General features: G+C 34.9%; 2 protein-coding genes across 4 annotated transcripts; one reads left to right on the top strand and one right to left on the bottom strand.

Annotated features, from left to right (window-relative positions):
* Positions 1-12: 12 nt before the first annotated feature.
* LOC117324930 (josephin-2-like) lies at positions 13-9,460 on the bottom strand. The gene is made up of 3 exons (XM_033880807.1): positions 8,984-9,460; positions 7,551-7,676; positions 13-6,994 (listed from the first exon to the last, which is right to left on the bottom strand). The coding sequence occupies exons 1-3, from the start codon at positions 9,121-9,123 to the stop codon at positions 6,496-6,498; spliced, it is 765 nt and encodes a 254-aa protein (XP_033736698.1). The 5' UTR covers positions 9,124-9,460; the 3' UTR covers positions 13-6,495.
* A 3,226-nt stretch (positions 9,461-12,686) lies between these two features.
* LOC117324238 (GTP-binding protein 1-like) lies at positions 12,687-26,396 on the top strand. Of its 3 annotated transcripts, none has more exons than XM_033880108.1 (11): positions 12,687-12,774; positions 14,237-14,565; positions 14,735-14,843; positions 15,439-15,619; positions 16,565-16,811; positions 17,250-17,345; positions 18,229-18,467; positions 21,361-21,505; positions 23,123-23,305; positions 23,565-23,700; positions 24,497-26,396. In XM_033880108.1, the coding sequence occupies exons 2-11, from the start codon at positions 14,455-14,457 to the stop codon at positions 24,913-24,915; spliced, it is 1,866 nt and encodes a 621-aa protein (XP_033735999.1). In that variant the 5' UTR covers positions 12,687-12,774; positions 14,237-14,454; the 3' UTR covers positions 24,916-26,396. The 3 variants fall into 3 exon arrangements, with proteins under 3 accessions (XP_033735999.1, XP_033735924.1, XP_033736078.1); XM_033880033.1 differs by having other exon boundaries at positions 12,687-12,794; XM_033880187.1 differs by having other exon boundaries at positions 12,701-13,885.
* The last annotated feature ends 1,138 nt before the right edge of the window (positions 26,397-27,534 follow it).

Genomic DNA, 27,534 nt, shown 5'->3' with positions numbered 1-27,534 from the left:
GAGCAATAGAAACAGATCTACAAAAGTCCTTTATTTATAATGACGAAATAATATACAGTTATTAATATGTTACACCATGTAAACTAACATGTCACAGCATATTCATATTGTCAATAAAACACTCATAAACAGTGTGATAACAGGTTTCTCTGGAGATCAACTTATAAATTCCTCATAATCTTAGGAGGAACCAGAGGAGCACTCGAACTAAATATTTTCAATCACAATCTGTAACAATGTATTCTTCAGTATGTTATGAAAAAATTAGAAAACTTTGTTTTCATCTAAATGTTTAAAAAAAGTCCTGTTGGCATGAGTTAATAATCTAATGTAACTAGACCAAGTACGGTACATTCACATTATCAATCGGCTGTAAACCTCACTAGGTACATTCACATTATCAATCGGCTGTAAACCTCACTAGGTACATTTACACTACCAATCGGCTGTAAACCTCACTAGGTACATTCACATTACCAATCGGCTGTAAACCTCACTAGGTACATTCACATTACCAATCGGCTGTTAACCTCACTAGGTACATTTACATTACCAATCGGCTGTAAACCTCACTAGGTACCTTCACATTACCAATCGGCTGTAAACCTCACTAGGTACATTTACATTACCAATCGGCTGTAAACCTCACTAGGTACCTTTACATTACCAATCGGCTGTAATCCACACTAGGTAAATTTACATTACCAATCGGCTGTAAACCTCACTAGGTACATTCACATTACCAATCGGCTGTAAACCTCACTAGGTACATTTACATTACCAATCGGCTGTAAACCTCACTAGGTAAATTTACATTACCAATCGGCTGTAAACCTCACTAGGTACATTTACATTACCAATCAGCTGTAAACCTCACTAGGTACATTTACATTACCAATCGGCTGTAAACCTCACTAGGTACATTTACATTACCAATCGGCTGTAATCCTCACTAGGTACATTCACATTACCAATCGACTGTAAACCTCACTAGGTACCTTCACATTACCAATCGGCTGTAAACCTCACTAGGTACCTTTACATTACCAATCGGCTGTAAACCTCACTAGGTACCTTCACATTACCAATTGGCTGTAAACCTCACTAGGTACATTTTTGTTGTTTTCCACAAGTACAAACATAAAAAAATTACTTCTATTACCATTATCAGTTGACTATAAAAATGCACATACTGGTACATATAGTCTGAATACTTTTACCTGAATCATGCTTGATCAAGTCTTATATTATTGTATATTGCACAAACCCATACACATCCCCAATTGTATCAAATGTAATATCATCCAGATTAATTGAATAAGGTATCATTTACTAGCCAATGAATTAAAAGCTACCACAAGCACAAAAGACAGTAGCCTAACCCTTGTCTCCTCTATACAACATCGCATATAGGGAAGGAGGCAATACATCATGCTACCGGTACATGTAGTTCCCATGCTCTTACAAACCAGGTCTATTGTTTATATACACAACAGGATACCGAAGAGGCTGGTACCCCTCACCTGTTACTTTATAGTGTTGGAGAAACTTATGCAATACTTACTGAAATACATCAGAAAATATGTATGTTTTCAATTTGTAAACTTGGATGTGTGTCCAGATAAGAGACTTGTATATGAACAACATATCAATACATGTTTAATATATATATTGATAACTTGTAAATCCCAGCAATGAAATTTTCCTGGACCACTATGTCTTGAGAGTGATGTGAAGAAATCAAGACTAGTACATTATGAAAAGTCATTTACAGGGATAATGATAGCATTTTATTCAGGCAAGTTACACTGGTCACATATCATGGCCAGGTGCAGTATTCTATATATAAATATTGATGGCTTTTAATTCAGGAAAGTTACAGGTCTTATACCATGGTCAGGTTTTAGTGTAAAAAAAAGTGTTTAAAGTTACAGACCCCTGTGACTTTGGGTGTGGGTTAAGATGATTATTTCCACCGAGTTGGTAGAACTAAAACATCCATGTTATAGTAACCGTTCTCACTCAACTAAAGGTCTGTTTTTTATCATTTAAAAGTAAACTTTTTGACACATCTGACTCATGAAATTGAACATAATCTATGGCAAATTATCTGAACAAAGTCAACAGTCTAATACAGGTAAAAATATCACAATCCTTGTCATTACCATATGGCCATTAGTCGACATATGACAGGCAGTAGTGTGCCATTCTAAAAGCTCTTTGGCACTTTGTACCAGGTGAGTTAATAATAAACTGCATGTAAGTAGTGTCTTTATAAATAATATCACAAAAGCTCATGTCGATCCTGTTACCGAGTCTGTTCTGTTTATAAATACTGATACATATACAATATCTGATTGAACATATGTTAACATTAACACTGATAATCAAGAAACAGGAGACAAAAACTGACAACACATGTAACACATTCTTTTCTTCCCAAATGTCTGAAATTACCACTGTACATCGTAAATGTCTGATATTACCACTGTACATCGTAAATGTCTGATATTACCACTGTACATCGTAAATGTCTGATATTACCACTGTACATCGTAAATGTCTTGATATTACCACTGTACATTGTAAATGTCTGATTTACCACTGTACATTGTAACTGTCTGATATTACCACTGTACATTGTAACTGTCTGATATTACCACTGTTCATCGTAACTGTCTGATATTACCACTGTACATTGTAACTGTCTGATATTACCACTGTTCATCGTAACTGTCTGATATTACCACTGTACATTGTATCTGTCTGATATTACCACTGTACATCGTAAATGTCTGATATTACCACTGTTCATCGTAAATGTCTGATATTACCACTGTACATTGTACTGTCTGATATTACCACTGTACATTGTATGTCTGATATTACCACTGTACATTGTATCTGTCTGATATTACCACTGTACATTGTATGTCTGATATTACCACTGTACATTGTATCTGTCTGATATTACCACTGTACATCGTGAATGTCTGATATTACCACTGTATATGTAAACGTCTGATATTACCACTGTACATCGTAAATGTCTGATATTACCACTGCACATCGTAAATGTCTGATATTACCACTGTACATCGTAATTGTCTGATGCTACCAAAGAACAATCCTAAATATTATATCCAGGAAAGGAAATATTCTTCACTTAAAACAGATTGAAGGACAATCCCTGCTCTTCATGACCGAATTACTACCACTATTCTGATTAAGTATGATAACACATTAGGGACTCTCCTCATATACACAGACAAAAACATTAACGATTGTGTTGATCAACAACTCACAGATAACATGAAACTATATACCAGGTATATGTTTATCGTACAACAGATTCCCCTCATAATGGGATTTGACTTTTAATAAAGAAATCTTACGTATTGTATAACTTACATTATAACCAGATTCAAAGCGGAAAACAATATTTGTTAATATATTAATATTTGGTAGAAATTTCAATTAATGGAGATAACCAAGATGCTAGTGTAGATATGAAACTGTTGCTAAACAGACTGTTATCGTGGTGTATTAATACCCTTTGATACACGAATTAACAGTGAGACCTAATTCAGATAGAACTACATTGTATATTACATTTATAGAATTAATACTTATTGTTGCCATTTAGAAAGTATATTTCCGGTGACCTGAGTCAGGGTGCTCATATTTAACAAGTGTATAACAGATGTACCTAGTACTTATATTGGATGTCTAGTCATGTTTTGCCAATTACAGCATTTTGTTGACAAAATAATCATTAAATAAATGAAAATAGTACATTTATAAAGTTCATTAAAATGAAAAGTATTTGAACTTACAAGAATCACATAATATTTAAGTAACAATGTATCATTTATTTATCAACAAGTAATGTAATTTTACCTATAACAGTAGGTATTGTAACTAGGACTTCATGTTTCTGTAGGATTTGGGTAAGTTGTTTTTATGACCTTATAGAGAGGAATGCCTGTGTGATAATTTAATACTATAATAGAGAGGACGATCTTCTCCATATCTTCCTAATAACATTAGAAATTTACAATCACATATTCAGTTTTGGTCTAAATATTGTCATTCCCTTTCAATTCAGGCTGAATATCTAAATCTAATTTCCACAGTTTGCTTTATACACAGAAATTTGCTTTACAAAGACCTGTATTTATACCAAACAAAGACCTGTATTTATACCAAACAAAGACCTGTATTTATACCAAAAGTATCAAATTTGGAGAAAAATAACCTAGATCTCTTGAAAAGATATCTTCACCATTCCAGTGAATTCACATACACAGATTGATATCACATTCCATCTCTTGTTTGATGGATATGTTAGCTTACTATGACATGGAGACTTAAGGATGTATGCTACTTAACTTAGACATGGAGACTTAAGGATGTATGCTACTTAACTTTGACATGGAGACTTAAGGATGTATGCTACTTAACTTTGACATGGAGACTTAAGGATGTATGCTACATAATTCAAGCTACCTTACTTTGACATGAAACTTATTCAGTGAGAGTTCTATATAATGGGAGTTCTATAAACAATTAATTTTTGTAGAATTGAACTGGACAACGATCTGAACATAAATACTAAATCCTATCATCCTTGAAAAAAGAAAATGAATTTTAAAGTTGGTTTTTTTCTCTCTTTTTTTGCTATATTTCCCCTATTGGGTCCCTTTCTCCCACCCCAGGGGGATGTCACATCCTTCATTTATGCAACATACAACATTGGCAAATAATTCTCCAGGCCAAATTTCATCAAAATCCAATTAGTTGTTCAGGACTAGTAGCGTTTTAAAAAGATTCACCTTCAGGCCAGGTGAGATAAAAAATTATTAATGATAACTCTGTAAGTTGATGTCAAATAATTACTATTTTCAAAATTGTCTGAAATCTTGTCGATATATGGCTGCATACAAAGTCTCATCAAACATGGATAATATTTACACCAGTTATCATGTTCACAAGGTCCAATAATACTATTATTACTTGGTGAGCTAATAAACCACAAAATTATTAGTAAGGTAGCATATATCCTTAAAACACCTTTACTGAAGCGAACTTCCAACCTTTTTAGCAATTTGTGTCTCCAGGGAATATTCCTGGTTATTTTCAGAGAATCAGAGATTATGAGTAATGTCAAATATCGCAGTTACCAACAACCACATTACATCATAATTACTGACCAACACATTGTATATGCACATGATACCATAACTTCTGTAAGTTCTATTTATATACATACAATAACAATAGCAGTACAGTTTGTTTTATATAATACACAATGACAGACAACATGGTTTTCTCATTTTACAAACTTGAAAAGATAAAAAACGATATACAGATTACATGAGGCAGTCATGGGTATATCGCTTATGGCATAAAATGTACAGAATTTCCCTCCAATTACAACAACGTGTATAAAATACATATACTGTCGGATACATACTATCACATCACAAGTTTTCTGACACACCTCACTTCATCTATTCAAATACAGGTACTGTGATTTAACATCCAATCAATTACAACGTATAAAAAACATGTATCACAAGACCTACAACCTGCCATACCTCCTCATCCATTCAATTGTATTAATTACAGTATACCAAGTTTCTCTGGCCCCAAAGCTGACATCTTGAAAGATGGATGCTCACACCAGCTTTATCAACATGTTTAATGTATGGTGTTGGGGCCAGAGGAAACTGGTAAAAATTGCACCTGTGGTGACCTATACTACCACATATTACACTTTCTCATTCATCCTATTAGTGTATAAAATACATCAACAAAATAGAATATCATAAAGTAAAAACATAGAAAATCCTAACACTTGATTTTATTATAAAGCATTTTGTAATGAATATTTAGTAGTTCTGTACAAACAATCTATTTCCTGGTTAGAGCTTTATAAAATAGACATATGATATTGATTACTTTTAAATGGAAATTCACATTTAATGACAAAAGAGGAATGATGATTGTAAAATGCATGAGATGTAATCAGCAAAGAACTAATGAATCAAGTCAGGAACAAATCTGTCATCTGATCCAAAACTATCAAAATTGATTTTATCTTCATCATAAGTAACAAACTTGAGAAATCAAGTTCTTACCAACCTTTACTGAATAAATTAAGACCAATTAAAAATTTAAATAATTTATACAACAAGCAGGCAAGATGAATGAAATTTAAACTTAATTTCGAACACTACACCACGAAACATCTACCAACAAGTATACATAAAAAGCTGCATATCTCTATATGTCATTACTTGATGGATGAAAAATAATAATGTCACCGCATGCAATATTGAACTACATGTAGCACTGTTGAGCTCATGAAGTGATGCCCTTGATGTATGAAGGTTACCGTGATAGAGATTCTGTAGATAGCATGTTCTGATGAGCATGACAAGTGAAGGCAGGAGTCTTTAATATAGCATTGGCCTTGACCGGTGGTGGTGATCAGAGATCGTGGAGACTCTGGAGATGTGGCACGGTGTTAAGTGAGGTAGGATTACCACTGGCCGAATTACATTGAAATGGCTGGACAATATCTTCTCGGCGAGAGGCAAGATGTTTTGGCGTGTCCCGACTCCCAGAGTGTGTAGGCGTCCCGGACTCACTTGATTTCTTGCCCTTACTACCACTCGACCTCCTGGACTTCTTTTCTTCTGTTTTTCTCCAGGATCCCTTACGTTCAACATCCTGGTGGACCACTAATAGTAGTTCTTTTTCCTCATCCTCCAGCTCCTGACGCAAAAATCCAAGCAAAATCTTTTCATCGCCTATCACTTGGGGAGTGTCTAGCTTCGAGTCCAAATTATAGTAAACATCACCTATCTTGCGAAAGGCTATCCAATGTTTCCTCTTGAATGGAAGTCTCAACATGCCCCATTTATAATCTGTTGGTATGTTCAGGATGAATCCAAAGATATTTTCTGGGACTAAGCATTTAATATCTCTGAAAAAGGGAATTTTGTATAGTGACTATTACAATAACCACTGCATTTCAAACATCAAACTTTACATTATAGGTACAAAAATAACAGGAGACAACTAATGCTATTGAAAGTATGGTTAAGATGGTTATGTATAATAACATATGAGCTTGGTTGATATATGAACATTGATCTATTCGACATTAAGTTTCCTTAATTACTAGCTATAGAGAAATCTGACCAATGGCCATGGTTGGGAGGAGACACATACAGTACTGTACACAAACAAACCCTGTTCACAAGCATTCAACATGGTGTTCACTATCTTTGATATCACTGACCCTAGGTGCTTTTATTTTTGTTCCAAAACAAACAATTTATTGCCATTTTGATAATCATGGCATTTACTTGGAGTAATGAAAGGGGCAAGCAACCACCCAATTCCTTAGCCATTTACCTATAAGTGAGGTGGCTTATTTACAGTCAGATACACTCTAATCTGTGCTTGTCTATGCTCTTTTTTCTTCTTCTTAAATATTTTAATGTTTGGTTATAATCATCCACTGTCATTTTACTTACTTTCTCTTATCAAACCAAAGTGTTTCACAATTTTTTTTCTGAACAGCTGCCATGATTACATTGACATCATAATTGCCAAAGCCAAGGACACTTCTGTGTGGGTTGATGAAATGATCAGGAGAAAGTCTGAAAATAATAACAATAAAAATGTTACCAGAAACTAACTAATTGAATATTGTATGTACATACCTATTGCATTCACGATGTGAAAATACTTCAAATTAGGGACTTATAGAGGGACATGCTGATTATGATATACATGTATAGGTATATGAAATTAGGTGTTTTGGAAAGGCAGCAGGCACTTAGACTATCCAGCAGGTTACAAGAATGTCAAAGATAATATCCATTTTAAAGAAGGATGTGAAAACAAACTTATTTAAGTTTAATTTTTTTTAATTATTTTTGTTGTTGTTGACCATATTCATAATTGACAACAATACTGGCTTTAATAAATACATACAGATTATGTACTGATCCTGTGAGCAAATACACGTCATACCACATTTATCCTGTAAAGCTGTGATGACCATCACTTAAACTTGGACTAAAAGTAGGGATTGGGCTTATGAAGGACAATGATAAATCATTGATTGCATTTTTACTGGAGTGAATATTAGACATGGTGCATTTATTACTAGACCTAGATAAAATTGTGCAGATGAATCAATTTCAAGTTACACAACACTTGCTGTATCAAGTAGGATCTGTATTGTTTTGCAGCTTAGAAAATAAGGGAACCCTAAACAGAAACCATAATGTTTAAAAGGTCAGATTCATAACTTTTATTTCATCCGTCAATCCATTCTTTATTCTTTATATTTTGTATTTTCAATATTGTTGCAGAGGAAATTAACTTGGTATGTGAAAATTTTTCAATATAGTTGCAGAGGAAATAATCTCGGTATGTGAATCGAAACTGTATTTTTTTAATTACATTTTAATGTGACTGTGTTGAAATAGTTAATACAAAACATTTAAAACCAAATATAAGTTGCTAAAGTTTTAATTACATTTTCAAAAATAACAACCATGTGTAGAGTGGAATGTAATCATATTACGTATTGACATGTTAGCTTAACCCTGTCAGCTTAACCTGTCATGATCAATACAGAATAACATAACATCCCCCTCTACACACGCAAACTGGGCCTCAACACGCTCCCATTACACATTGACATGTGTCTACATTGCATATATACAAAAACAGATTTTCAAGTGGAGTTCTCGAGGAATTATTAACATGGCATGTCACAATTTATGCACTTAAGGCATATACTGAATTTAATTGTCCGCAAATTAAATTGCAAGGTCATGACATATAACTTATATTGCGTCCTTGATATATATATATGACAAGCACACAAAAACATTAAAAATGCATTCTACTAAAAATGCATAGCTATATTTTCTAATCAATAAATCCTGATCACCTAATGCAGACTTCGTCCAAATCTTTTTTGCTGAACGCCTTTTTGTCCTGGTAAAGGTTGTTGAGTGCATGTAGGGCACATAGTTCCTTTACCTGTCGCTCGTGGTAAATGTCTGATTTTGGTTGCTTTGAGTTATCCATATTTTATAAATTGAGACAGCTCAAACATGGAATAGTCTAGCATACTTGAAAATGATCGCTCCCGCTAATTGTTACTTAGCCAAAAACAGGTTACTACTCAATGGAAATCCGAGGCTGTTGCAGTCGGCCTACAGGTACTTGTTGCTATTTGGTTAAAGTGGTATTCACGATGACTATGTTTACGGTGCAAAGCGAACTTTATACTTATAAGGAGACTATGGCTGCGTCAGCTGTAGTGTGCGTCAGATGAATTGTCAGGTAAATTATCAAAACATCAACCGGTTCACAAAAATTTCCTATCCAGGAAGAGACCATTGATATGCGTTCTACGTCACAGAAACCGTGTAAACTCTTTATTAGAGTTTGAAATGATGGGAAATATTTATAAATAAATATTCACGGTCTTTCTTTAAAATGAAATTCCATGTAACATGAAATTATATCAAAATTAGGAATTAAAATGTTTTTGTTCTTTTTTTTTCAATGCTACAAAATCTCCACTTCCGGGCGCCCACTTCCTGAATTTCACTAAACATCGACCCTAATAGCGGATCCGGAGTCGATCGAAAAACGTTTACCACAGAATCACAATATTGGTGTCGTTGAAAGCTTAATTGGGTTAAGCTTATTGATGACACTTAATCGTCATTTTTAAGGAGTAATGGATAAATCTCCTTGCGTGGTTACATACCGGTTATGCATAGATTAATTTGTTTTTTTTCCCCAATAATTATGTTCACGAATCGTATTATCAACTGCAGAATTTAAGCATGTAATATTTTTGCACATTAAAAAGAAAACGCAGAAACCTGGAGACACATACAAGAATACAAAAACAATATTTGACGAGCTGTTATAAGATCCATCAACAACACCCAAACTAGCTGATGCCTAAGAAATCCGATTACCGTCACGTTCGAAAAATATGGGGCGCCGTTTTACTATTCATTCCCATTTGGTGATATCACCTATTCAAATGAGTGATATCACCTATTCGAATAGGTGATATCACTTAAGAACTTTTCTAAGTGATATCACCTATTCAAATAGGTGATATCACCTATTCGAATGAGTGATATCACCTACATGTATTCGTTTCATTAAGTGATATCACCCATTCGAATAGGTGATATCACTCATTCGAATAGGTGATATCACTTATTGAAACGAATAGGTGATATCACCAATTCGAATAGGTGATATCACTCATACGAATAGGTGATATCACTTAATGAAACGAATAGGTGATATCACCAATTCGAATATCACTTAATGAAACGAATAGGTGATATCACTCATTCGAATAGGTGATATCACCAATTCGAATAGGTGATATCACTTATAAAATTTTATAAGTGATATCACCTATTCGTATAGGTGATATCACTCATTCGAATAGGTGATATCACTTAAGAATTTTATAAGTGATATCACCTATTTGAATGGGTGATATCACCTATTCGAATAGGTGATATCACTTTAGAATATTTTAAAGTGATATCACCTATTCGAATGAGTGATATCACCTATTCGTTTCATTAAGTGCTATCACCTATTCGAATGGGTGATATCACTCATTCGAATGGGTGATATCACCTATTCGAATAGGTGATATCACTTATTTGAAAAATGAATTGGTGATATCACCTATTCGAATAGGTGATATCACCAAATGGGAATAAATAGTAAAACGGCGCCCCATAGAAAAATGATACCCGGGATAAAATGACTGAAATCACCCAATACATATTTTACTAGAATGGAACACGTCCAACTCCATCATGGTCGCACTCAGAGACGGAGAGCATTTTCTAGCAATTACGACGGTAACCGTTTAAAATGTACACTGTGATCCTTAAATTAATCGGTCACGTGGCATCTTTCTTGAAATTGTTATAATGGTTAAAAACCTTGCAACTTAATTAATTAAATTATAGCCTAATAGATAATTAAATAAATGGTATAAAAGCATACACTCTGAAGTTAACAGAGAGCAGTCTAGAACTAACAATGGAGGGGGCGGGGAGGGGGTGGGGAGGGGTGGGGAGGGGCGGGGAGGGCGGGGGGGGGGGTCTGCTGGCGCTACCTAATGGCACTACCAACTCTCTCTATTAAGTTCCATTATTTCACAGTCTGATCCAAGGAGTTACGCAATGTTTTTAAGCCTAAGTTGCGTGGTCAGCTCTTGGATGGGTGATCGATCCGTCGTACCCCTGGTGTACGTCGCACACAACCTGTACGTTCAGTAATGAACAACATCGCGAAATGTTCAACGGTGCTGTAGCTGTAAATCGTTCTGGAAGATTGGACAACGGCGACAGATAGACTCAGTGCCAATATACATATAAAAGTCTTCGACAAGGTCCCACAAAAGATAAGGGAAACTTCGAACCTATGCTTGATTTATTTTGTTGTTACATGGTTTGGAGACTCTTTGAATAATGAAAGCAGTGTGTAACAGTTAATGGCAGCCTCGAAACAATTTCCAGTATTTAGCGGAATTCCCCAGGGAAGCGTAATAGGGCCTTCTTTTTTTCCATTTATATATATTGACAATACAAAATCAAAAATAATTTTGTTTGCAGATGATACCAAAAGAGTCGGGGATATTTAGGGTAACGAAGAATACAAATCACTTCAGGAAGGTCTGAACAAGTTATAGATATGGTCGGATTAATGTAGCTGTTAAAATTCCACTCACAGAAATGTCAAGTACGTTTATTAAAATCAGGTGTCCCTGTTAAGCTGGAAAGGCAATACTACATGAAGGGATCTCAGGAATGTACGATAAACACATCTAGGGGTGCTGTGAAAGAGAATACAATGAATTTGAATTAGGCTATATTGAAATCATTGAAAATGTACAAAGAAGAACCATGAAGCAATCATCAGGTTTGAAAGAGTTAAATTACCATACCAAGAGAGCTTGAAAGTGATAGGTAGTCCAACCCCGGCACATTGGAGGTTGGGAGGCGACATCATCAGTCAGAACAAGATACTATTAACAGAAATTCAAGAAAGAACAAGCGTGATACATGTTCAGAAATAATCAATCTAGCATCTAGGGTTGTTGAAATCTGTAACGTCTCCCCGAATATGTTATTACGTCGCTAACGATTAATGATGTCTTAGGAAATTATATTTAATGAATAATATTTTCTAAATACGTTAAAAATAGATAAAGACACGGATATAGAGGCATAGTGTCTGCATGCATCCATTATTCATCCTACTGTATCAACAGCAGCCAGATAAATATGTGAGTTAATATCAAACCTCCATCTTCATATTTCTTTTGATTTTGACTTATCAACTTTGCTTTATCCGATAAAATTGAATGGTTGAAGTGCATAGAAATTCGGCGATTTGGGGTGGCTTGCAAAGACACATGAAAAAAATAAATAAATATTCTATCAAGTAATTACTGATAGTTATTTTTAACTACCTAAGCTGATAATTAATGCTTTATATCAAAACCGATGAAATGTGGCACCTCAACCATAGGTGCACCGTTAGCGCTGTCCGGAATGTATGTATCCGGAAGTTTGTTGGTTTTAATTTTACATAAGACGTGATGACATGTTGTGCAAGCTGAGAAAGAAAGTTTGTAAAGATATTGTCCCGGTTGCGGATCATCTGCAAGAAAAATATGTATGATCAATTATAATTAGGTGATATGTTTTGATTCTTCTATCTGTGTGATGAATAGACAATGTTTTATCCTTTATAGCTGATTATATTCCCTCATGCACCAAACTTTCTTGTACGGCGATTACAGTATGGTCAATTTTCAACATCTTCAATTGCAACAATGAACAACACTAATAGTCACTATGTTAAAATCGCATTTGTGGCATACGAATAACTTCTGTATTAAAAAACATGGATATGTCATTGATGATGTCTTGATAGTATACACCGATTAAATCAAAATTAATATTCTCAATCAAAATGAAGCAATGTGTATGTCCAAATTCAAATGTTGAAGTTCTAAAAACTTTGCATTCTTGAACTGATGCAGTATACATAGGTGTCATTAAATGAAGAATTTGAGCATGTTGTTACATGTTAGCATTTTAATCGCATATCAAGTGTATGTATGAACTGTTGTCGCAAATACAAGCTGCTGACCTTGGCATGGATGAATATATTATAAATCTTTTACACCGTTGAATTGTTTCACATGGAAATAATGTAAGCACAGATCATCAAAATAAAAATACAGTTATTTGCATAAGAAGGTTGTAATATAATAAACCACAATTTATACATATTATCATTAAGAGAACAATGGTCAGGTGAAAATTTATGGATGATGAAATAGTTTGCAACTAGGTACAGTCCTGTTCATATATATACGCACTATATATATATTAAAATATAGGTCACATTGCAAGAGTTTGAGTAAGCTCAAGCTAATATACACAGAAGGAAGATTCATATATATATATATATATATCAGTACTGTATATGTTAACCATTGAAGTATATATGTAAAACTCATTTCATGTGATTTCATCATTTTGAAAAATTAGGTTAATATAACATGTGAATAACGCGTTAGTATATCAAGTGTTTTGATATTGCTTAACTGTAGAGACATGGTTCATATGGCTAGTACATTTCAGTTTGGATGAAATAACTAAAGGAAGTTGTATGAATTCTTGTTGAGAAGTTTGGTTCTATCTGAATATGAGATTTATAATGACATTGTGTTATGACATAAAAGAAGTTTATTGGATATAAAATTGTTCACAGAGTGGTAAGTAAGCTCTGGTCAGTGTCTTGGATATTTCAAGAGAATGACATAGAAAACACACAACTGAGTCATGTAATAGAATTTAAATGTCAGTTTATTTTCACAGTTGTATTGACTAATATTATATGAAGCAGAAAGAGTATAAATGAATAAATGCTTATTTTCTTCACTCTTATGAATAACTTGAACAGTGAAGTTGGGTAGTTATTCAGTTCAGATATCAAATGCTTATTCTTAATACAACCTATTTATTTCCAAAACATGTGTGGCCTTTAAGAATAGGCACATTTTGAATACTCTGATATTGTTATATTATTTTATATATATATATGTGTGTGTGTGTGTGTTTTACAGATATATCATCAAGATGTGAAGACTTGGGATCTACAAAGTTTTCCAAAATGTAAAGCAAAAGATTCTTCAAAATGTTACATATACAATTGTGGTCAGTGATAAGTGTATAGTGTATTCACAAATTGATGAAGAAAATTATTGAGAATCGAACCAGACAGTACATGACATTTAAATAAATAATTATAATTCTATAAGTGTATCATTGAAAACAAATCACCATGGCAGCAGCAGTAGAGATGGAAAATGGTGTCAGCAGGGCAGATAATCTGTTCTCCCCAGATGAGCAAGATGTGGAGATGGCAGCAGAAATGGCGTCATTGTCATTAAAGGTAATTCAACTACTTTTTTCATATCCATTTTAATAACTGTTTATAAAATAGAACCAATGTAAGATAAACATTGTTGAATGTTGTTTATTGTAGACATGTACTTGATGGATTGATAAATCTATCCTGACATTTCATACATATACGATGACCTGATATTTGTGTTATTTAGACAGTGCTAGTGAGTCCAACCAGTGAGGAGTTTGAGGTGCTGATGGAGACAATCCAGGAGAGAATCATAGAAGGACAGGGGGAAACCATATATGAAATAGGAACTGGAGGTATGGCATGGATGTGAACCCAACTTGTTCTGAAAATAAAGAAGACACATGTAATAAGAAAATTAGAAATTATTACTAAAAGAATAAGAGTGAACTGTTGTATGATGGTTTTCTTGGCAAACATCAAGATATTATTAAGAAGTGTTATTTTAACCCCTTTATTTCAAATTAAAGAAAAGAAATACATGTTTACAAGGGTTTGGCAGCAGACTAAGAACTGGTTTCAAAGGTGCAGAATGCAAACTGCCTCGTATTTGAGAGTTTTAACTATAAGGTACATTAAAAACTGTATTCCTCTCTTTCCACCCGACTTGTCATCTCAGACTAAAATTATCCAGATCAGTGTAAATTTTGTACATGAAGAAACACCACCTAATGCCTGTCTTGTTCTATATCATTCCATAGATTGTTTTGGAATGAGTACCTAGTACTAGGAAACTGGGAATAGGGATAGATCTATTTCATGACAAAATTCATCTGTACACAATATGAATGTACATAATATGTAATTATTTGCCTATGTTTTTGAGTGTGTGTTAATGTTACATTACTATGAACTTATCATTAATTGATAATCTCGGTAACTTTACAATAGATGGTGGAGCACCAGGTCTGTCAGAAGAAGACATGCAAGCCTCCATAGCGACACTAACCAGTATTGCCCAGCCACAGAATCTTGAGATGGTCAAGCTAAGAGAGAGGAAAGAAGCAGGGGGTATTGTAGTTGAATTCCTCCTCAGAAAAACCCTGGAACCTGAGGATTTCATGGAAGTCCGGTAGGTAACATCCTATTCAGCTAGTAGAACTAACTTAGCAGCAAAGTTTGTTAAAAATGATATTACATATAAGTAATCGAGGGAGAATCAAGAATGTGTGTAGTGAAAAGTATCCCTTTGCACATATATTGAAAGAGTAAAACTGGTTTGATAACTCACAGGTTTTTATAGGGTTGAGTCCCTGTCCTCATTTCCAAGAGGAACACAAGCTAAAATGTCAGCACTTTCTTCGAAATGATGAAGGAAAAAAGGAACATACTTTCATCATAGGGGGTATCTCAGAGATGTTTTCTTAAAATGGAAACTTCATTTTTTTTTTTTTTTTTTTTTTTTTAATCTTGATTAGAAGTTTTTGATCTACACTGTCAGTTTTTACCATACAGTGTACTTGTACACCTCAAAACCAGTCTTCAAGAATTGGAAAATATAAAAACAAATATGTTGGATTGTGAAAATAATTTTCAAATTGATTTTAAGTTTTGTGTTCATACTCTAAAACAAACTTACTATATATTACAATTAGATGATAAGGTTAACAACATAGAAGTGGGGAAATACACTGAATAGACAATGCTGGGGAATAAACTGCTGAGAAAAAAATCAGTTGTCGATTTTGAGAAATAGTTGCAAATAGAAAACAGTAATTTTCATAATTAATATTAAACTTTGTACACATACATGATTGTATTTAAACAAAATAATCAACATTTATTATTTTCACTTTGAAATCCTAGTTGTGCAAGGTCTGACCATGGATATCCATGTAAAATCAAGTTATTACAGGTTTTTATTCGCACTTTATGTCCACAGTAACTATGATTACCAATTGGAGAAGTTGGTCTGGCATGTCTTCAGTAGATAATGATTTAGCTATTGTCTTCGTTTAACATTTCTACAGTAACTAAAGATGAATGGAGTTTTAATTATTAACATTCAAATTGACAGGGTGGCAGTTGTAGGGAATGTGGATGCAGGAAAAAGCACATTACTAGGTGTACTCACACACGGAGAGTTAGACAATGGTCGTGGTATGGCTAGGCAGAGACTTTTCCGACACAAACATGAGATGGAATCTGGGAGGACCAGCAGTGTTGGGAATGATATCCTTGGGTTTGACTCTGTCGGGAAGGTTGTCAACAAGCCTGATCATGGCCACTTGGACTGGGTTAAAATATGTGAACAGGCATCAAAGGTATGTACACTTCTGATAGATAACTTAAGTGAGGTTTTTCTAAAACATAGTACCTTTTTAAGTTTTCTCATTCTGTACCAGTGTAGTATATATGTTTGAATATGGCAATCTGTTGTGTTTTATGATACTTTGTTGGTCATTATTCTGAGTATTTAAAAAGATTTACCTCAGGAATTCTGCTTTTATCCAAATGGTGCTCATTAAATGTAACAACTGTAAATTCAAAGCATTTTCTTGTCTATTATACATGTGTATAATGTTTTTTTGATCTTTTGGAAAACTTATGAAACACAATCAATATTTACCTTTGAAAACTATCCATTAGATTTGATTATCGTTTAAGCATAAACTTTTGTTTTGACACTAAAATTATTGTGATGAACTCACTTATGAAATCAAGATTGAGCTGATTATTACAAGAAAAAGTTTCTGTCACAGGTGGTAACATTCATTGATCTCGCTGGACATGAGAAATATCTGAAGACAACAGTATTTGGAATGACTGGACATGCACCTGACTTTGCCATGTTGATGGTAAGTACAGGGCCGTTTTCGTTCATTATGATCCAAACGTTGGACCAGGGTTGTTTGTCTATGACATAAGGACGAACCTGGTGATATTTTGATGTTTTCAGACGAACTTTGACAAAGAATTTTATGGCCTGCATTAACATCTGCATTTTCAGTTGGACCAGAGTTGTTTGTTTCTGAAATTAGGACGAACCTGGTGATGTTTTGTTGTTTTCAGACGAACTTTGACAAAGAATTTTAAGGCCTGCATTAACATCTACAGGTCCATCAAGATATATACCTGAAATATAACATTTAAAAACAGAATAACCGGTTTGTATGCATAAACAAACAGGCCTCATGTGCCTATTCTTCCATTTTAAGGAGTTATGCCCCTTTCACTTTAATTTTTCCAGTTAAAAGTAAGCTTGTATTCCACTGTTTTAGCCAGATTCATTTAAAATTTGGAACACTATCAGTATGATAAAAAATAATATACATCTTTATATTTGTCTTTTATAAGGGAGTTATAACCCTTTCACTCACAAATTTTTGTTCAAGAGTAGCTTTTAAAATGCACTGTTTCAGCCAGATACCGTTCAAAGTACCAGATACCATTCAAAGTATCATTACAAAACAAGCACGTGCACTCGCCACTTAAAGCAGCTGTTTCTGTAATGTAGATGGTTGGAGTATGAGAAATACTTTTTTATTCTGTAAATTATAGAGGCTTTAGGGATGTGGTTTCTGTTTTGAAAATTATAATGGATACCCATCTGTTGTGAACATTATAAGAGGCATGACAGGTACAGTTTCTATTACTAGTATGTAGATAAATTTTATGGCTTATGATATTTCTGTTGTGTAGGCTGTAGATTTATTATGACATATATCATGTGTATTGTAGATTGGAGCCAATGCTGGAGTGATAGGAATGACTAAGGAACATCTTGGTCTGGCCCTGGCACTTAGTGTGCCCGTTTTTGTTGTTGTCACAAAGATAGACATGTGTCCAGCCAATGTCCTTCAGGAAACACTCAAGATGTTGCAAAGAATTCTCAAGTCTCCTGGCTGTAGAAAGATCCCTGTCCTGGTACAGAATCAGGATGATGTTGTGTGTTCAGCAACAAACTTCACATCAGAAAGGTTAGTTAAACAGCAATTTGAATGCTTGTTTGCTGGTTTTATTGCTGAGAGTCACTTTGAGATGGGATTTCCTTGTAGTAGATGACAACTGCATCACTGAACAACATACTGGAGGCCCATCACATGCTATCCAGAGCAATTAGAGTAAAGTGTATTTCCCAAGAACACACCTGAGGTTACACGGCTGACACTCTAAATGACTGAGCTATCACAATTTCAGTGTGCATGTAATTGTGTTATAACATAAAAATAGATAACATATCTAATTTGAATTTGATATTCAAAAGAATGTATTTCTCTATTTGGTAGTCAATGATGATTGATTCAACTAATTATGGTACATTATATAACTCATATAATTTTTTAAAAAAAAAGGTACCGTAAAGTATTTTCACTGATATTAACGTGTCCACACATGATTATATTCTTATTTAACAAATAAGATTTGAAGCTGTGGGTATTAGGGTTGTACAGGTAGATAAACTATACATTGCTCAGACTATGGATACAGGGTTGTACAGGTGGAGATACAGGATTGTACAGGTGGATAAACTGTACATTGCTCAGACTATGGATACAGGGTTGTACAGGTAGATAAACTATACATTGCTCAGACTATGGATACAGGGTTGTACAGGTAGATAAACTGTACATCGCTCAGACTATAGATACAGGGTTGTACAGGTGGATAAACTGTACATTGCTCAGACTATGGATACAGGGTTGTAAAGGTGGATAAACTGTACATTGCTCAGACTATGGATACAGGGTTGTACAGGTGGATAAACTGTAAATTGCTCAGATTATGGATACCGGATTGTATAGGTGGATAAACTGTACATTGCTCAGACTATGGATACCGGATTGTACAGGTGGATAAACTGTACATTGCTCAGACTATGCATACAGGGTTGTACAGGTAGATAAACTGTACATCGCTCAGACTATGGATACCAGATTGTACAGGTAGATAAACTGTACGTTGCTCAGACTATAGATACAGGGTTGTACAGGTGGATAAACTGTACATTGCTCAGACTATAGATACAGGGTTGTACAGGTGGATAAACTGTACATTGCTCAGACTATGGATACAGGGTTGTACAGGTAGATAAACTGTACATCGCTCAGACTATGGATACAGAGTTGTACAGGTAGATAAACTATACATTGCTCAGACTATGGATACAGGGTTGTACAGGTAGATAAACTATAGCTATACATCGCTCAGACTATGGATACAGGGTTGTACAGGTAGATAAACTATACATTGCTCAGACTATGGATACAGGGTTGTACAGGTGGATAAACTGTACATTGCTCAGATTATGGATACAGGGTTGTAAAGGTGGATAAACTGTACATTGCTCAGACTATGGATACAGGGTTGTACAGGTGGATAAACTGTAAATTGCTCAGATTATGGATACCGGATTGTATAGGTGGATAAACTGTACATTGCTCAGACTATGGATACCGGATTGTACAGGTGGATAAACTGTACATTGCTCAGACTATGCATACAGGGTTGTACAGGTAGATAAACTGTACATCGCTCAGACTATAGATACAGGGTTGTACAGGTGGATAAACTGTACATTGCTCAGACTATGCATACAGGGGTGTACAGGTAGATAAACTGTACGTTGCTCAGACTATAGATACAGGGTTGTACAGGTGGATAAACTGTACATTGCTCAGACTATAGATACAGGGTTGTACAGGTGGATAAACTGTACATTGCTCAGACTAGATACAGGGTTGTACAGGTGGATAAACTATACATTGCTCAGACTAGATACAGGGTTGTACAGGTAGATAAACTATACATTGCTCAGACTAGATACAGGGTTGTACAGGTAGGATAAACTGTACATTGCTCAGACTATGGATACAGGGTTGTACAGTAGGATAAACTGTACATCGCTCAGACTATGGATACAGGGTTGTACAGTAGGATAAACTGTACATTGCTCAGACTATGGATACAGGGTTGTACAGGTGGATAAACTGTACATCGCTCAGACTATGGATACAGGGTTGTACAGGTAGATAAACTATACATTGCTCAGACTAGATACAGGGTTGTACAGGTAGATAAACTGTACATCGCTCAGACTATGGATACAGGGTTGTACAGTAGGATAAACTATACATTGCTCAGACTAGATACAGGGTTGTACAGTAGGATAAACTGTACATTGCTCAGACTATGGATACAGGGTTGTACATGTAGATAAACTGTACATCGCTCAGACTATGGATACAGGGTTGTACAGGTAGATAAACTATACATTGCTCAGACTATGGATACCGGATTGTACAGGTGGAGATACAGGGGTGTACAGGTAGATAAACTATACATTGCTCAGACTAGATACAGGGTTGTACAGGTAGATAAACTATCCATTGCTCAGACTATGGATACAGGGTTGTACACGTAGATAAACTATACATTGCTCAGACTAGATACAGGGTTGTACAGGTAGGATAAACTGTACATTGCTCAGACTATGGATACAGGGTTGTACAGTAGGATAAACTGTACATCGCTCAGACTATGGATAAAATGTTGTACTCTGGTTGTTTCTTATCACCTGTATATACTGTACCATGTAAATAGAGTGGTTTAAGTTATAGTTCAGGTATCACTAAGACCCTGAAAAGTACTTGCTAAAGGTTAAAATCTGGACTGTCAATCAAAATCATCACAAATATATAAATTGATGCATAAAATACATACATTGTACTCATAATGTTATGTTAGATTTGTAACACTTATATAATGTTATATTAGATTTGTAACACTTACATAATGTTATATTAGATTTATAACACTTATATAATGTTATATTAGATTTGTAACACTGCATTCTCCTTTCTTCACCTACAGGATGTGTCCTATATTTCAAGTTTCCAATGTGTCTGGAGAAAACCTGGACTTATTAAAGATGTTTATGAACCTGCTGACCACTAGAGTGAAATGTCATCCGACAGAACCAGCTGAGTTTCAGATAGATGATACATTCTCTGTTCCTGTGAGTAGTTGTCTGTGGTATAAAACACTAATTCAATATTTAGTTTATTATTTAGGCAGTCACACAAACTCAATATTAAGTTTATCATTTAGACAGTCACACAAACTCAATATTTAGTTTAGACAATCACACAAACTCAATATTTAGTTTAGACAGTCACACAAACTCAATATTTAGTTTATTATTTAGACAGTCACACAAACTCAATATTTAGTTTAGACTGTCACACAAACTTAATGTTTAGTTTAGACAGTCACACAAACTCAATATTTAGTTTAGACTGTCACACAAACTTAATGTTTAGTTTAGACAGTCACACAAACTCAATATTTAGTTTATTATTTAGACAGTCACACAAACTCAATATTTAGTTTAGACAGTCACACAACCTCAATATTTAGTTTAGACGGTCACACAAACTTAATGTTTAGTTTAGACAGTCACACAAACTCAATATTTAGTTAAGACAGTCACGCAAACTCAATATTTAGTTTAGACAGTCACGCAAACTCAATATTTAGTTTAGACGGTCACACAAACTCAATATTTAGTTTATTATCTAGACAGTCACACAAACTCAATATTTAGTTTAGACATTCACACAAACTCAATTTTTAGTTTAGACAGTTAAACAAACTCAATATTTTGTTTAAGACTGTCACGCAAACTCAATTTTTAGTTAAGACAATCACACAAACTCAATATTTAGTTTAGACAGTCACACAAGCCTAATTTTTTTTTGGGACTGTCACGCAAACTCAATATTTAGTTTATTATCTAGACAGTCACACAAACTCAATAATTAGCTTAGACAGTCACACAACCTCAATAATTAGCTTAGACAGTCACACAACCTCAATAATTAGCTTAGACAGTCACACAACCTCAATATTTAGTTAAGACAGTCACACAAACTCAATATTTTGTTTATTATTTAGACAGTCACACAAACTCAATATCTAGTTTAGACAGTCACACAACCTCAATATTTAGTTTAGACAGTCACACAAACTCAATATTTAGTTTATTATCTAGACAGTCACACAAACTCAATATTTAGTTTAGACAGTCACACAAACTCAATATTTAGTTTATTATCTAGACAGTCACACAAACTCAATATTTAGTTTAGACAGTCACACAAACTCAATATTTAGTTTATTATCTAGACAGTCACACAAACTCAATATTTAGTTTATCATGTAGACGGTCACAAGTTTATATTTCGGTTGGTGAATTTGTAACACACTTGTGATTCATCTAGGTGGCCGAGGTTCAATTCCCCAATTGAACATGAATAGGTATAGGGGTCACCTGTCTGATCATGTGGGGTTTCTTAGGGTACTACAGTGTTCCCCCTTGTAGGAAAAAGTTGCATGCTTCCATCCTGGCTATCAAGAGTGATTAAAATTGATTGATATCGCTTGGTTATCAATTGTTGTGAAAAAAAAATTGAAAAAAATAGAAACATATACAGTATGTTTAATATAATAATTATAATTTGTTGAAATTGTAAGGTGTATTGATGTTAAAAGAAAATATTGAATGATTTTGCTCACATATCATTACATGCATTTTGTTATAAGCATTTATAAAAGCATGACTGTTTGTTGTCAGGGAGTGGGAACGGTGGTGTCTGGAACACTTCTACAGGGACAGATCAGGCTGAATGACTCGGTATTACTAGGTCCAGATGCTCTCGGACACTTTCAGCCAATTGTCATCAAAAGTATCCACAGAAAGAGGATGGCAGTGCGTGAAGTCAGAGGCGGGCAAACTGCATCTTTTGCTCTCAAAAAGGTAAAGTGTCATTAGTGTGGAGAAAATTCTCCGATTATCAAACCTCTCCAACCAGAAACTGTTCACTACTTCACTAACATGATATGAGAAAGAATATATATGAGGAAATTATGGATATAATTTAACTCAAAATTGTGACTAAGTTCCATTCCTACTATAAAAGAGATTAAATAGGATGTTGTTGTAACCAGCTGTATTGATGGTTATACAATGTAGTTTAATTCAGACATTGTTTTATTAGAATCATTTGTTTATTTAGATCAAAAGATCCTCTATACGTAAAGGAATGGTGCTGATCTCTCCAAGACTAGAACCAAAAGCCTGCTGGGAATTTGAGTCGGAGATATTGGTGCTGCACCATCCTACCACGATATCAGTCCGCTACCAGGCCATGGGTAATATTTATAGTGATCATTTGTATTAATCTTTAGGTCTTGAAAAAGTCATGATAACCTATAGCCATTGTGTTTCATTTGTCATCTGTCGTGAGTAAACTTTTACTTTCAAATTGCTACCCCTCCTTAACACCAATGCGGATTTCAATCAAATTTGGTCTGAAACATCACTGGCAGAGTCTTAATTTTTGCAAAAGGGGAACTTGGCTGATATTGTGTTTTAAAATGCTACTCCTCCTTAATGCTTTTATGGATTACAACCAAATTTAGTCTGAAAGATTGTTGGGAGAACACAGCCATGATTTATATATGTATATATTTATATGAACTTATCACCAGATTTGGTCTGAAACATATGTGGAAGGCATTCTTGATTATATGAATGAGGTTGATCTGACCCTTGGGGACATGAGGGCAGGGACTCAAAGGGGGAGCTTAGCTAAAATTTTGAGCACTACTCTGCCTTAGTGGCTGAATGAATTACAACCAAATTTGGTCTAAAACATCAGTGTAGGAGGGCAGTCATAATTTAAATAATTGAGGCTTGTTTGACCCTTGGGATGGAGGGGCGTGTCCCTGCGTCTTTGATAGATGACCGTTTAGGCTCATTTAAAGTTCATTGATATTAGATATAGGAAATATATATTAACAATATGCATTTTGTTATGCTTGATTTAATACATACTGGTACATCAGTTTATGATTTATTCTGAGCTATCCTTATTAACTATCAATTGTCAGTTTTGGAATAATATCCTATTTAGTATCCTATTTATAACTATTTTTCCTGTTTCAGTCCACGTTGGTAGTGTACGACAGACAGCAACCATAATAAGCATGACCAGTGAACACCTGAGAACGGGTGACAAAGCCATTGTGAGGTTTAGATTTATCAAAAACCCGGAATACCTCAAGACAGACATGAAAATGGTGTTCAGAGAAGGCCGCACTAAAGCTATTGGAAACATTTGTAAACTGTATCCCCATGTGAGTGCAGTGGCACAGAACACTCGACAGCACCGGGCAGCAAAGAAGGCCCAGGAGGCCAATCACCAGTCACACCCAGCCAATGAGCCACAGAAACCAAGTAAGAGGAGGCGATCCCGAGGGGGAACAGCTCGGGTACCACAGCCATCAATAGCAGAGCAGGGTGAGGCTAGCTCCTCCCTAATACAGAGGTCTCCCCCTGGCAGTGCAGTGACAGTCGCATCATAACTTTGTGTGGTGTGCCACACATCATTTTATGTGTCATTCTCCGGTTGGAGCAGAAGCATGGTCTTCATTAAGTTTACCAGCCAGATGTGTTAGTTTATACCAAATATAATATTGTGCTTGAGCATTTAACAAAATGTGGAACAAGAAACTGGTTTGCCCCATTACATGATGTGCTGACACTGGAACTCAAGATGTTTGTTTCCATTGCATCACTCCATTCTATCATCCTTTAACCATTTTGATATATTAATTTATTTTTGTTTGTAAAAATCGTCAAACAAGTAAAATAATTTTGTGTGACATCATTTTGATATGAAATGCATATTGAATTCAGCTTTCTTTCATTTCTATAATCATTTCAAAATGAAAACAAGACAGCACAAACAAGTATTGTGATAAACACAATGGATAGGGCAGTTAACCTGGATACAAACTAGGAAATTAATTTTAAATGTTCAAAAGATTTGTTTAAAGTTTTCCTGAAATGACACTGCATGTTGAGTTTAATAGAATATTTTTAAATAAGGAATGAATTGTAGTAGAATCGAGAGCTTCACTTTAAATGTGGCTGCGCTGATGATATTTTAATATTTTGAGTTTTTAAAAATTATTTTAAAATCTCTGTGTTTTGTTTTTATGATTTTTTTCTTTCAAAACAAGGGTAGTTAACTTTTGTCACAAAAACTATTGATTAACGTTCCTCTTAAGTTTGTCATTACCCAATATAAAAGTTTCTGTAATTTGATAAACACTGCCAAAGAAATGTGATGTCAATATTGGGACTTAATTTGGATTTGTACAAAGGATAAAATAAATATAAATAGATTAAATACTTGTGTTACTGCCCTTTTTCAGCTTATTAAAAGGTTTCTCAGTTCCACTACACAGGAACTAACTAGTATTTCTTGGTGGTGGGTGATGTATTTGTTTTATCACAGTAATGAGGGCATTAATAAAATTCCTAGTCTAGGGGAGACATTTTCATCAGTCTTTTATATTACGTGGTTCGGTATTATCCTATATAAACTGGAGATGTGAACTACTTCAATCCTTACGCAGCAGCTATAATGTACTATTGAACCTGCCCGAAGCCATCTCGTATTTGTAATAACCTGTCTATATATGTTGCGTTTATAGACAGGTTTTACAGTTTGTCTCGATCCGTATAGGGTGATGTAGGTGTCAGTTTTTCAGCCACGCGTGCACCCATTCTTACCTTGACTGTTGTGAAAGACTTTAAAACTCCATAAAACTAAAACAATTGCAGCTATACAAGTGTCATCCCACCAGCACATTTTCTGTTGAGTGGGATATTTCAGAGTGATTATATGAGAATGCATGCCATGGAACTTTGAACAATCGTCATTGTGTTAAACTTTAAGTGAGATATACATTTGTTAGTGTCGATTTGTGAAAAGTTTTTTTTTTGTAAACATACTTTTTTTTGGTAATTAAAGGAAAAATAAAATGTGTTGAAAATATTCTGGTATTTTTTAAATTGTTTTTAAAAACGTCACAGGGACTATGAATTCCCAACTCATAGTCCATGTATAAATTTTTGTATCTGTTTTATAGTTCTATATTAGATATATATATATATGGGCTGTCGGTCTGGAATTCAGGCCGCGGTGGCCGAGTGGTTAAGGTGTCCCGACAATTTATCACTAGCCCTCCACCTCTGGGTCGAAACCTACGTGGGGCAGTTGCCAGATACTGACCGTAGGCCGGTAGTTTTTCTCTGGGTACTCCGGCTTTCCTCCACCTTCAAAACCTGGCACGTCCTTAAATGACCCTGGCTGTTAATAGGACGCTAAACAACAACAATAACAACAAAAACAAAAACAAACAAACAAAACAAACCAAGTCCCTGTGAAAATACTGATCAATTATTTTTAGTAAGGTTCTGATCTTATTACTTTCTGAAGGGATACATTATTCAACAGCAATGAAATTGTTGAAGTTGTGTTTGAAAAGCACTGCTTGGTGTTTTTTGAATGTCTATGTCAGATGAAAGTAGTGTTGAAACAGGTGAAATCCTTTGTACGAATCTACTAGTCTGTAAATCCTACTATACATATAGACTTTGATAGCTCAGTCCGTTAGAGCTGGTCCATGTAACATTAGGTGAAGGTCAGATGTGCTTGATGCTCCCTACCCTGTCAATTTGTGTTTCTTGGGAAGATGTGGAACGGGTTGGTCTGGTCCGCTGTGGTGGTTGTGTCCTTAGACAAGACACTTTACCCTGATTGCTCTGAATGGTCCTGTATGTTGTTCAGTGAGGTAGTCAGTGTCACCAACTATTCCATGGAGATCTCGCCTTAAAATGACCCTGGCTTTTCAATAGTAGTTGTACCGAGAGAAATATTTACAATATATCTACAATTCGTATCCATGTATGTAAATACATTGCGATCCAGGTATTCGTATCATCTAATAGACCTCTTCAACATTGATCAGGTCAGGGTATCGGGCCGACCATCACCGCGCCATTGAAACGTTCTTTTTTAAGAACGCCGATGTGACGCAGCGGTATAAGCTGCTGGTATTTATGGCTAGGCGATTGGGTGCCGTAGATCGTGAGTTCGAGGCCCGGTCAGGGCACAAAGTCAAAAAGTTGTC

This window comes from Pecten maximus, chromosome 1, assembly GCF_902652985.1.
Source record: "Pecten maximus chromosome 1, xPecMax1.1, whole genome shotgun sequence".
In the NCBI taxonomy this organism is placed as follows: domain Eukaryota; kingdom Metazoa; phylum Mollusca; class Bivalvia; order Pectinida; family Pectinidae; genus Pecten; species Pecten maximus.
Note: the sequence above shows the minus strand (reverse complement) of the source record. Positions and strands in the feature narration are given on the sequence as shown.

Excerpts from the sequence above, each read along its gene's own strand:
- LOC117324930 (XM_033880807.1), bottom strand. The coding sequence starts at position 9,123 with ATGGATAACTCAAAGCAACCAAAATCAGACATTTACCACGAGCGACAG. Across the intron at positions 7,677-8,983 it reads TTGGACGAAGTCTGCATTAG|ACTTTCTCCTGATCATTTCA; the intron begins GTGATCAGGATT and ends TATTATTTTCAG. Across the intron at positions 6,995-7,550 it reads CTTTGGTTTGATAAGAGAAA|AGATATTAAATGCTTAGTCC; the intron begins GTAAGTAAAATG and ends TCCCTTTTTCAG.
- LOC117324238 (XM_033880108.1), top strand. The coding sequence starts at position 14,455 with ATGGCAGCAGCAGTAGAGATGGAAAATGGTGTCAGCAGGGCAGATAAT. Across the intron at positions 17,346-18,228 it reads CTGACTTTGCCATGTTGATG|ATTGGAGCCAATGCTGGAGT; the intron begins GTAAGTACAGGG and ends TGTGTATTGTAG. Across the intron at positions 23,701-24,496 it reads AGTCCGCTACCAGGCCATGG|TCCACGTTGGTAGTGTACGA; the intron begins GTAATATTTATA and ends TTCCTGTTTCAG.